Source organism: Pelmatolapia mariae, linkage group LG18 (assembly GCF_036321145.2).
Source record: "Pelmatolapia mariae isolate MD_Pm_ZW linkage group LG18, Pm_UMD_F_2, whole genome shotgun sequence".
NCBI lineage: Eukaryota > Metazoa > Chordata > Actinopteri > Cichliformes > Cichlidae > Pelmatolapia > Pelmatolapia mariae.
The window spans coordinates 15,311,809-15,324,219 of record NC_086243.1 but is presented as its reverse complement, the minus strand read 5'-3'; the positions used below and the strand labels follow the sequence as shown (position 1 = coordinate 15,324,219).

The window sequence follows — 12,411 nt, the reverse complement described above, 5'->3', positions numbered from 1 at the left end:
TGTAAATTGGTGCGTCAAAGAAAGCCGTATGTACTGCCAACCTAGCAGTCTGAGAAAGGGTTTACTCAAGGGGATTGAATTTTGTTGAGCCTGACACAGCAAATGGCTTCAACACAGTTACTTTGTGTCAAAGCTACGAGAATGGTAGCTTGGGGCTTATTAAAACTGCTCTGGACAGAGGAGTCAGTTTTGCCACAGTCAGGGATGCACTGTAATTAACATAAGTCATGAAAATAAAAGATAACAGTTGTTTGCGGCCTTAATTATCAAATGAAGGATCTAAGGTGGATACAAAATCAAATGCTAATAAGGAAACCTTCACAATGCCAACACACGCGAGGTTTTTCCCCACCCTGTGATGCATTGTTGTTTTTTGCTTTTCTGTCAAGATTTGACTGGCAGTTTTGTAATTGCAGTATTCAGTGCAGCAATAAAATAGACCAACTCAAACAATTGCTTTGGGTGATCCTCCAAAAAAATGTGCCTGCCAGCTTTCACCCAGCTGTCAGCTCCTCCAGATGTTGCCACGCGCGTCTCATAATATCGCCTCATTTGCAGCCCACCTCAAGAGAGACGTTGCTAATACTGTAAATTCAGTGGTGCAGCCTGATGGTCATGCTTATGCAAGAAATCAGACCTTTAACATTACACCAACTCCTGCTTGTGATGTTCATGTGAACACAAGTCAAATGCTGCTGCTGTGGCTTAAAGCGATCACCCCCATCAGATTCAGTGGTTTTTGTAATGTACAGTATCATCACTGTGTACACTGTTTAAGTTTAATTAAGTGGATTAATTCAAGGATTAAAACTATTTTGCAGTTTTGTCTTTAAAAACAATCAAAAGATCATTCCTGATTAAGTTGCTAAAATATTTATTAACCCGTGTTTTTGGGCAGTTTGAAAGGTTGGTTTGCATCTGTGAACTGCCATCATCAGGCCTCTCCACAAAGTTCTATTTTGTCTAAGTATGACCTTTGGCTGGGCTACTCATGGTTTGCATTTTTTATTCTAACTTGACTCATACTTATTCTTCCTTTCTTCCATTCAGACCAGTGTTCCTATTACAGTTCCTAAGAAGCCACCCCACAGCACCGTGTTGTTATCTCCATAGCCATAGAGATTATTAGACAGGAAATCATGCCATAGTGCTTGGAGTTCTACCCACTGAGTTCAATTTCTGTCTCATCAGATGAGATAAACTTATTCCTGATGCTGCTGGATGCATTTAACTGATGTTCAATAATCTCAAAGCAGCTGTCATATGGCTTAGACTCAGACTCAGCCCCCAAGACCTAAAGACATGATTGAAGCAGTGCTTCTACTGAGATGATGATCCTACAGCAGGTTTCCCAGGTTTCTTATCTGCAGCAGACCTCCAAGCCTCTGCTTGATTGATCAGTGGGTTCTTTCTGAATAAGGCCCTTCTCCCTCTGTCTCAGTTTGGTCAGACATTTCTAAGAATAGTCTTGCTGGTTCCAAAATTATTCAATTTCATGATTATTAAGGCCACTGTGTTCCTTGGAGCACTCAGATTTAAAAATGGGTTGATATTTGCCTCCACGTATGTCGAGCCACAGTTTTATCACAGGGGCCTACTGTGTTCCTGTGACTCCATGGTTTAGCTTCTTTCCTGACATTAAGTGTGCTCCTAGGACTTCATGTACTCCTTTTGCACATATTCCTAAAAACATGTCTTCACAGCATTATTGGGAGTTACCAAGCGTAGAATAAACATTAGAATTCTATACTTTTATCTCCTAATTAAATATATAACATAATAAAGCATATAAAAAGTGAAGGAATCATAGAAGTTCATTACTGCACTGCTCTGCACTCAGCTCCATGCACTAAGCATTTGCAGTTTCTCTCAGGGAAACATTTTCTTTTAGCCTTTAACTCACACCGACAACCCATCTAAACGAGTTAACAGACATTTCTAAGTACTAAATGTCTGTGCTGTGCCCTCATGTTTCCACATGACTACCAACAAATTTTAAATTACAAATGTTCGGACCGTACTTGTTGCCCTGTAGCTGCAGATGTTATTTGCGCTTCAACATCTGGTGCTCACACCCGATGAGAATGGAAACTGACTGAAAAGAACTAGTTAATTATGGGTGGATATAAAATATGCTTATACTCCTTTTTTTTCTTGCATATTTCCTTTATATGTGTAAGTTCACCCTTATCCTAAATATGTTAAAATATTATAATTAACAGGTTGAACCTTTCATCACTTTTCAAACTTTTCAAGGAAAACCAAAAGAGTTGCAAAAGGCCTGAAAAAATCCCCACAAACATTTCACTTTCTTTTTTTAGTGACTCCATACAAAATGTAGATCCCTTATGTGCATACTAATAAGCCACAATAAATAATAAGTGTGTGTTTGACAAATACTTTTCTGACATCAAACAATGGATAATTAGTTAATATTTAGGACGGAAATGCAGCTCATTATATTTAGAGCCACAGAGTAGATTAGTGTGCATCTTAGACCTACATAAAACACTCTAGGGATATATTGCCCTGCACATAAATCACATAAAGTATTTAAATGCTATATAGTGAAATCACAAATATTGTCAGGCAAAGGGAATTAGAAGAAATTATGTTTCCTTGGTGACAGGCTAATGTATGAAACATTCCCTTTTAACTTAAAAAGATGAGCATTTATGGAGCTACTATTTCATTCGCAGACATTTTTGTTTGTCTTTGGGCAATATATAAAGTGTTTGTAGTAAAACCAGTAATCTGATTGTAGCCATTGCCAGTAATAGATTAATGTAAGCATTACGGCTCTGCAGTTGATTTGTGGATACATTAGGACCATTACGTAAACGATCGGGGCAGACTAATAGCAGGCTAAATTTCGGACATTGGTGAAAATAACATGGTTAAGTGCATTGCAGTACACTGTAACTTATAATGCCTGCCAGCTAATAGAAATGAATAGAATCAACGTTATTGTCCACCAGAGTGGAAATTTGTCTGAGTACACTTAACCATTTGGACAATTATGTCATAAACTTTGTTCTAATTTATTATATTAATCTAAGCTTTATATCTGTTGTGGTACGCACGTGTCCGTAAGCCACTGTGGCAGCCTTGGATTCTTTCCTGACAGAGTTGTTGTTTTATATGTTGGTCCAAAATAGAAATGACTTCTGGATACATTTCCTTCGTACTCTCAGATGGAGAGCCTATGAAATATTAAAGTAAGAATCTATTTTTTATCCAGTGGCCATAAAAAGATGAGTCCAGTTAACCAGGGAGAACGATAAACTGTTTGCATTTTAAATTATACATAAAAATGGGCTATGGACTGTGAATTAGATAGTAATGGCTGTACATTTATTTTGGAGGTATGTGCACAAGAGCTTGAGATTTTGAGTGTGAGCGTGCTGCTATAAGCTTGCTGTTGCATGCTCCCCACTGAGATTTTGAGTCCTACCCAGTGGTGCCGCTAAGTGAGCAGCTTGGCGACATTTGTAAATCGAATGACTTTATGGAATGCAAAGCTGTAAACCCTCTGATGGATTAACTTGAATCCAGTCTGTATGGAATCTCTAATGAGCAATTACACTCACACAGACAGGGTTCAAAGCAATTAGTGTGGTAACTAGAATCAGCTTCTAGTCAAGAGCAAGGTGAGGCACCTTGATCCCAGGACTAGACCCTATTCTCTTTTTGTCTCCTGAGACTCCTCCCTCCTTCTCTGTGGCTTATGCAAAGGGCTAGGCACAAATTGACTTGATGGAGATGGGTTTATTCCAATCATGGCTGCAAAGATTTTGCCTAAACAGCTCTGAGAAAGAAGGCTGCCCTTGGGTGTAGCTGCAAAAATGATGATTTGAAGTCTACTTGCTCGCTGTCCATCTTGTGGCAGCATATTGAATTTGTTTACAAGTGTTTTACTTAGCCTGTCGGCACAGAAAAGCTGTACTTCTTTTTTTGCAAACATCGCCAGTCTGTGAACTGGTCTCACCTACTGTAGAATGGCATAAAGAGCTAGTTGATAGCGTAGCGGCTTTATCTCTTTATGAGCTCCTATAGGGAAAGATTGCAGGAAAATTGGTTCTACCACTATCAAAGAGCAGATACTGCTAGGGTAAGGGATAAAGGGGTGAAAAAAAAGTCTACATTTACTCTTTCTATATTCCCTCATCTGTTCCTTTATCCCTTAATCTCCCTCCCTCTCTTTGTCTCTCTGTCTCGTTCTCTCTCTCTCTAGCTCTTTTCCTCTCGTAAGCACTGAATCACCACCATTTTGTTGTCTGCCTGTACATGTTTTGGAGCCAGTTCCTTTAATTCTCCACCTACACTCTTTGATGTGTTCAGTACACGTTCATTTTAATTTACACATTGCAGTGCTTTGGCCCCTCTCTAAGCATGGATAATAGAGCAAATGAAGGTATCATCATTTGCTGCGATCAAAAGTTTATAGTGATTATAAGTAATGCTGTGACTCTGTGATTTAAGCTAACACTTGGGGGTTATTTGAATTCACCAACCTTTAGCTCAAGACCCCAAAAGAATAGTTTCATCTTCTGGAAAGCTCACTGAGCACTTTGGTTGTTCTAGAACTCTCATTGCGAGCCGACATGTCTAACTGCCCCTCCCCACTGGGCTGCCCGACCCACTTCTCAGGCTCTCCGGGGATGAAGATCTACATTGACCCCTTCACCTACGAGGACCCAAACGAAGCTGTACGAGAATTTGCCAAGGAGATAGATGTTTCTACTGTCAAAATAGAGGAGGTCATTGGTGCAGGTATGGCAAATCTTCGTGCGTGCATGCTTTTGTATTCTGTGTGTGTGTGTGTCAGATAAATGTGGATTGTTGAGTTGTTGTATGTCATATAAAAACCTGAATCTGTTCAAGGTCATGAAGAACAACCTCTCTGGCAGCCACTTCAGATGGGAACATGTCAAGGGCCTATGTCAAGTGTACTAGCAGTATATAGGCCACCTATCCAGGGACCTAATGTCATTAGAAATAACTCAACCCTCTCTGCCTTTTCTTTGTGCTTCTGTGTTTTTGGATCTTGTTGATTTTGGCTTTGATCATGTTCAGCCCTTGCATCATTTCTTCCCCATTTACTTTACATGTAAAAGTGCAGACATTTTCTTTCCTGTCCTTGCTTTCTTGTTTTGTTTTGTTTTTCTTAGCTTGAGAATGACCTCTTATGTATTATTAAACGGTATATTAAAATTACAACTACATAATTAGGTCCTGATTGCTTTCAAGTGAATTTTGATTAAACTTAAGTTCAGTATATCCATGTGTTTGGTACATGTCCCTTTCTTTGGGATCGAACACATCTTTTCTACAGCCGAGAGGACACACTGACATCATACATGCTGGTTCATATGGAGGCTAAAATACCCCTGGTAATGTTGCTGGGCCTGGAATAGCTTTTGAGCACAGGCGGCCTCAGCAAGCTAGGTGTGAGGAAGTGACAGAGATACAATAGGGATAAGGATGCAGTGGGATCAGCTAATTAAAGGTTTTTGTTTTTGTTGATTTCACTGTGTGTTGTCTCTCCAGGACACCAAGGTGGTGATAATTAATCACATGGGTTCCAGAAATTTGCCAGATAGTGCTTGCATGGTATTGTTTGATAGGGGGAATATAAAGGCACTTGCCAGCCTATGCTGTGTGTCAGAATATACTGTATTATATGATAGCAAGACATAACAGGCTCTATAAAAGCACTTTAGGTAACTTTAAAAACAGACATGAAATTTATGATCTGATTAACTCTGCTTTTGTGTAAAGGCTTTTTCTGCTAACAGAAGGAAATGAGGAAACTCTTCTTTCTCTTTCAAACTAGGTGAATTTGGGGAAGTCTACAAGGGCCGTTTGAAGCTACCTGGCAAGAGGGAAATCTATGTAGCCATTAAGACCTTGAAGGCGGGCTATGTGGAGAAGCAGAGGCGGGACTTCCTGTCTGAGGCATCAATCATGGGCCAGTTTGACCACCCGAACATTATCCGTCTTGAGGGTGTAGTCACAAAGAGCCGTCCAGTTATGATTGTTACTGAGTTTATGGAGAACGGCGCCCTTGACTCATTCCTCAGGGTGAGTGATTTTTATTTTTTTTAATGCTTGTACTGTGTCACACAAAGTTGCAAACAGCTATATGACGAGATCTGAAGCCATATGTGTGAGTTAAATGGAAGCTTGGCAATCTTAAACTGAGAAGCTAATTGGAAGTAAATTGTAAAGCAATCCCACTAAAGGAGTTCATGCTAAGAATCCCTCCTAATACAAATTGGAATGAGCCTTCTTAATCTGTCCAGTGCCAACGGAGAATATGTTTCATGACAATGAACTTGATTTCAGTCATTCTTAATTTGAAAATTTCCACACTGGCTAGCTTTATCAGCCTTTAATTTAATGCCTGGAGCTATTAATGGACTCTTCACTCTTTCTTTTATAGTCAGGATTGAGCGGACATACAGCTTAATCAATATTCAGCTCTCTTTTTTCCTGCTTCAATCTCATGGATTGGTGTTCTATTCCACTTTGATCTAGGGTGGGTTTAAATGGGTTCTTTGAAGTTGGCTTTGCTAACCGCCACATCCGACTTGTGTTTCCATCGATCTCTCTTACCCTCTTATTTGTTACTGGGTTTCTGGGGTTCAAAGCTTGCTCTTCAGAGCATTCACACAGGGGTAGGGGCACCATTCTTGGAGTTTAAAGAGATGGATGCCTGCATGCCTGAATGGAACAATGCTCTAACACCTACACTGAGTAAGATTGGCTGCAGGAATCCGATTTGCTTATTTAATACAAGTGTACTCTTCCTCTGGACATTAAATAGATTTGAAAGGCAAGACAGGAACTCAGTGTGTTGATTTTGTAATTGCAAAGTGTAACCAACAAACAAGAAAAAAAAGGACGCACAAGAAAAAATAAACTCAAAGATAACTCAAAATAAGGGTCTTGTATGTAGCTATAACAACATGACTCCTCTTGTTATCTGCCATGTGCATGTACCCCATGGCTGTGATAATAATGATCTGCTGCAAGGCTTACCTCATGCTACAGAAGAAGATGAGAATCCAACTGAGCAGCCTTGACTCAAACCGAATTTGATTACGGCACACGTTGAATGAGGAAGTGGAGTGATGAATTTAAGTCAACATGTGTTAATGATTCAGTAAGAAGAAACAGCGTAATTATTTTTTTGCCTATTAAAAATGGTTATATTAGCCTTTGCTGCAATCTGCGACCTCCAGCTTTGCTCATTTACAGCATGGCAACGGCATGACATAAGTTCTGCATTTTTATTTGTTTTCCTCTCTGTCCTCTAGCAAAATGATGGTCAGTTCACAGTGATCCAGTTGGTGGGAATGATGCGTGGGATTTCTGCAGGAATGAAATATCTCTCAGAAATGAACTACGTCCATCGTGACCTGGCCGCACGGAACATTCTCGTCAACAGCAACTTGGTGTGTAAAGTGTCCGACTTTGGTCTGTCACGCTACCTGCAGGATGACACGTCTGATCCCAGCTACACCAGCTCTCTGGTGAGTAATAATTGTGTTTTACTTTGTCTGAGTGTTACGGGGAAACTGTTATTCATGTAGCGCTTATCTAAATATAATTTCAAGTTTCCCAACGTCTTTTGCTGACATATAAACCAATTGAAAAACACCACTTATCAGTCTAATAAGTTTTGCTACTGACAATGTCTCACTCTTTTTGAAGGTCTTGCAAACCTTTCACCTTTTCAGCGCCTTTCATTTTATATGAGCTGTCACTCTTTGCTTCCTCATCCTCCTTCCACTCTTCCCTATACCCTGCAAGTCACGGACCGGAGGTCTGTCACATCTTCATTAGTGTGGAGACAAGTCTCCTCTGGGAAGGCTCTCTCGTTGGCATGCCCAGAGTGCAGAGAAACCAAAGGGCATTGCAGCCTCTCAAACTGACATCTCCCACCCTTCTCTCTCTCTCCCTCTTTCCACTCTCTCACTCCTCATTCATTATTACTGGAGCATCATGGGAGGCTTTGGCTCCTCATTAACTCCTCCACGCTACAGATCTGTAATTATTAGCAGCCATCGTTAGTTCATCTTCTGCCTCTCCTCTTTCTAATTCATAACACACTTTTACACCCTTGCAAACACACGGCGTAGGTCATTAGGACTCCCGACATGCCTTAGGTTGTGTGCTGGGATTTAGTTGAGTGTGTGTGTGTGTGTGTGTAGGAGCATATAAGGCACCTTGTGGACATCCACAAGCATGCACGTGTGTATCTCTGTTTGCTACGGCTGATGTGCATGTTTCAAGGATCAATCAGTTATTAACACTCACACACACACTACATATATATATATATATATATGATACAGCAGTATCTTAGCTGTTCCTAGGACTGCACTCTTCTGGACAGAGATCTCCAATGTTGTTCCTGGGATCTGCTGGAGCCACTCACCTGGTTTGGGAGTCATTGCACCTAGTGCTCCGATTACCACTGGGACCATTGTTACCTTCACCCTCCACATTTTCTCGAGCTCTTCTCTGAGCCCTTGGTATTTCTCCAGCTTCTCGTGTTCCTTCTTTCTGATGATGCTGTCATTGGGAACCGCTCCATCGATCACTACGGCCGTCTTCTTCTGTTTGTCTACCACCACTATGTCCGGTTGGTTAGCCACCACCATTTTGTCCACAGGATCTTAGCTCGGTCATTCTCTATCACCCTAGGGGGCGTCTCCCATTTTGACCTCGGGACTTCCAGGTTATACTCGGCACAGATATTCCTGTACACTATTCCGGCCACTTGGTTATGGTATTCCATGTATGCCCTGCCTGCTAGCATCTTGCACCCTGCTGTTATGTGCTGGATTGTCTCTGGGGCATCTTTACACAGCCTGCACCTGGGGTCTTGCCTGGTGTGATAGACCCCAGCCTCTATGGATCTTGTGCTCAGTGCTTGTTCCTGTGCTGCCATGATTAGTGCCTCTGTGCTGTCTTTCAGTCCAGCTTTGTCCAGCCACTGGTATGATTTCTGGGTATCAGCCACCTCCTCTATCTGCCGGTGGTACATACCGTGCAGGGGCCTGTCCTTCCATGATGGTTCCTCGTCTCCCTCCTCTTTCTTGGGTTTCTGCTGCCTGAGGTATTCACTGAGCACGCTGTCAGTTGGGGCCATCTTCGTGATGTATTCGTGGATGTTCGTTGTCTCATCCTGGACCGTGGTGCTGACACTCACCAGTCCCCGGCCTCTTTCCTTCCACTTAGCATACAGCCTCACGGTGCTGGACTTGGGGTGAAACCCTCCATGCATGGTCAGGAGCTTTCTTGTCTTGATGTCAGTGGCTTCTATCTCCTCCTTTGGCCAGCTTACTATCCCAGCCGGGGACCTGATCACGGGCAGGGCGTAGGTGTTGATAGCCCGGATCTATCTATCTATCTATCTATCTATCTATCTATCTATCTATCTATCTATATATATATATATATATTAGGGGTGCAACAATACTCGTATCGATATTGAACCGTTCGATACAGTGCTTTCGGTTCGGTACGCATATGTATCGAACAATACACAATTTTTTAATTTATTTTATCAACTTTTCTTCTGACGATGCTGTCTGTGTTGACCGCTCAGTGAATCTGCGTTCGACTTATCCGCCTAGGCTGCACTGTTGAGCGCAGATCCACTGAGCGCAGCGCAAGCTAGCGAGACAGAAGTTAAGATGTTGCAACATGGCAAACTGAACCTCCCCCACCCTAATTCAGATCTGGCGTTTGGAACTATTTTGGTCTTCATGTGAAGTATGACCCTGATGGTAAGCGCGTCATGGACAAAAGTAAAACAGTATGTCGGATGTGCCACGCAATGCTCAATTACATTGGTGGGAACTAGTGCGTTAGCGCAGTTTGCTCGTTAACGTGTTGACACCGTCCAGCCCCACGCACGGGGCGATCCGCGGTAGCTCGTTAACGGAGATTTGCCGTGTTGTGGCGTTAACGTCATTTCAGATTAACGCTGACAGCACTAGTGGAAACACAATGAATATGACTGCACATTTACTCCGACATCATCCTACTGCAAAGACAAGTGGAAGCAGACAAAAACAACAAGCACGCATGCTACAAACTTTACCCGAGTCATTTAGACAGCCGTTAGCACATGATTCTCCTTATGGGGACCTATGTGACCTATATGTTTAATATGCTGCTGAGAATATAGCCCAGAAGAAGCGTATAGTATAGCTTTTATTTTGGAAAGAGCCATTTCTCTGTAATAAACTCTCTTTTCCAAAGATGAGGGATTTCTCGATCAGATAGATTTATTTTTTTATTACTTTGTTGTTTTAGCAACATTAAATTTAAAAACTGTACTTTTGAGTTAAAATATATATTTATAATTTTAATAAATGACAAATTAAAAAGGCATGAACATTTTTTTGTATCGAAAAAATATCGAACCGTGACACCAAAGTATCGAACCGAACCGAACCGTGAATTTTGTGTATCGTTGCACCCCTAATATATATATATAGATATAGATATATATATATGTATATATATGTATATATATATATGTATGTGTGTGTGTGTGTGTGTGTGTGTGTGTGTGTGTGTGTGTGTGTGTGTGTGTGTGTATCTGCACTACCCATACCTTTTTTTGCTGTACTTTTTATTTTACTTTGGATTTCAGTGAGCCGTGTCCTGTGTTTTACCTGTCTGCTTCTTATTTTGAGTTGACGGCCTCAAGTGGCTCTGCACAGCCCATTTTAACTGTGTTACCTGTGAACAGGGATTTTAACTTGCTTCATAACACCGCCTTGGGGTTTCTTGCTGAAAGTGATTCATTGTATACAATCTGAATATAGAGCTTTGTGATACGGTGGGGGGTGGGGGTGGGGAGGTGGGGGGGTATATATTATGAATAAATATGAATGCAATCTGAATATATTACACTATCAAAAAGGGCATATTTTTAGGATCAGGTTCATAGGTATTTCAACACATGCAGAACTTGAGATCTAAAGCAACCAGTCAAATAGCCTGTGAGTCGGTGTAGGTATGAAAAGGAGAGTTCTCAAAATAATCTGCATTCATCTAAATATAGGTGAAGAAACAAAACAGTACTAGACAACACACAGTCCCCTGTTCATTTTCCTGTCTTCCTTAGTGCCTGCATTATGTCGAAGCTGCTTTTCTCCTGAATTATTATTTATAAACAGGAAAAGCATAAAAAGCAAGCCCAAGGTAAGCCATTGATTGGTTGGAGCATGGTTGCTGATTTGTGAGAGTGGCAATAAGAGTGATGTGGCAGATATAAGTCAGAGGAGATATGACCACACATTGGTGTGACTGAGAGCTAATTGCTCCCCAGGAGTAACCTGCTTTGTATGCTTGACCCTATAGCTAAACCTTGCTGAATGCGTATTATTTAGCAACAAAGAGGAGCAGCACTTCTGTTGTCTGCGCTGCTGAGCTTTACTAATAAACCAGTGTGTAAAAGATGGGGAATGGATTATAGATTGCGGTCCGTATTTTGATGTTGTTTATTGCAAACTCTCCAAACTCTCCTTGAGGGCATTATCTGGAAAGTACATAGAGCAAGGTGAGTTTTGAAGTCTGAACCTGGGGAGATGTTGTGATGTTAACACACTCTGTTTTTTTTGATGGTGTGTTTTTAACTGATAGAGAGTTTGAAACAAGCATATCGAAGCTGTGGCTGTGCTTCACTTTTATACTGAGTCCTCATTTATTATCATAGGGATTCAGATGAAATCTTGGGTTTTAGCTGATTTTTGTTTTTAAATCAAGAGTCAAGAGAGCAGTTTTATCCACATGTCCGGGAGGCGTATTCTGTTAATGTGCCAGTTAAATGATTAAATAAAAACGAAAGTGCTTTCCCATCAGATTGCAGGCACTTCATAAGCCTAGCTGATGTTGCCACACTTTCATGTCCTCCTGATTCAGTTTAACCTGCGATTTAGGGGGCATCTATACATACATGCTACAAGAAGGGGGGGGTGTCCTACGTTGTAATTAAGGAAAGCATGGCTCATGCCCTTCACTCCATGACCTCTTTAGTTATGACCTGATGCTAAACAATCAGCGAGCAAGGCTGGCATCGCAGACAAGGCTGAAGGAAATTCGTAAATTAAATTGCACTGACAGGCAGTGATTTACATCGGCACCAACCTCCTCCTCTAGCAAATTAATCACCTCTTTCCCTCTGCTGCTTTTCTAATTTTTGCCTGCAATTCTAAGCACACCAATTACAGTGCCTGTGGTGTGATGTTGGATGTATGGTTGGGAGGACATGCTGGTAATTGTGTTAACCCTGGACGTGGGTTCAGTCTGGAGCAGTGTTGTGGAGTTTCAGACAGAAGGAGGCTGTCCTCCCTCTCTGTTGGCTGCTCACCAAAGTCATAA

At 41.4% G+C, this 12,411-nt stretch overlaps 1 protein-coding gene across 2 annotated transcripts in view; it reads left to right on the top strand.

The window, feature by feature from the left end:
• LOC134616349 (ephrin type-B receptor 1-B) overlaps nucleotides 1–12,411 on the top strand; it is a 155,215-nt gene that overhangs the window by 126,155 nt on the left and 16,649 nt on the right. The window contains exons 10-12 of one of the 2 annotated variants that reach the window (XM_063461176.1): nucleotides 4,651–4,773; nucleotides 5,837–6,084; nucleotides 7,323–7,538. In XM_063461176.1, the coding sequence (XP_063317246.1) occupies nucleotides 4,651–4,773; nucleotides 5,837–6,084; nucleotides 7,323–7,538 (587 nt within the window). Of the gene's footprint in view, nucleotides 1–4,584; nucleotides 4,774–5,836; nucleotides 6,085–7,322; nucleotides 7,539–12,411 lie in introns of both variants that reach the window. The other variant, XM_063461175.1, reaches the window with a different exon arrangement.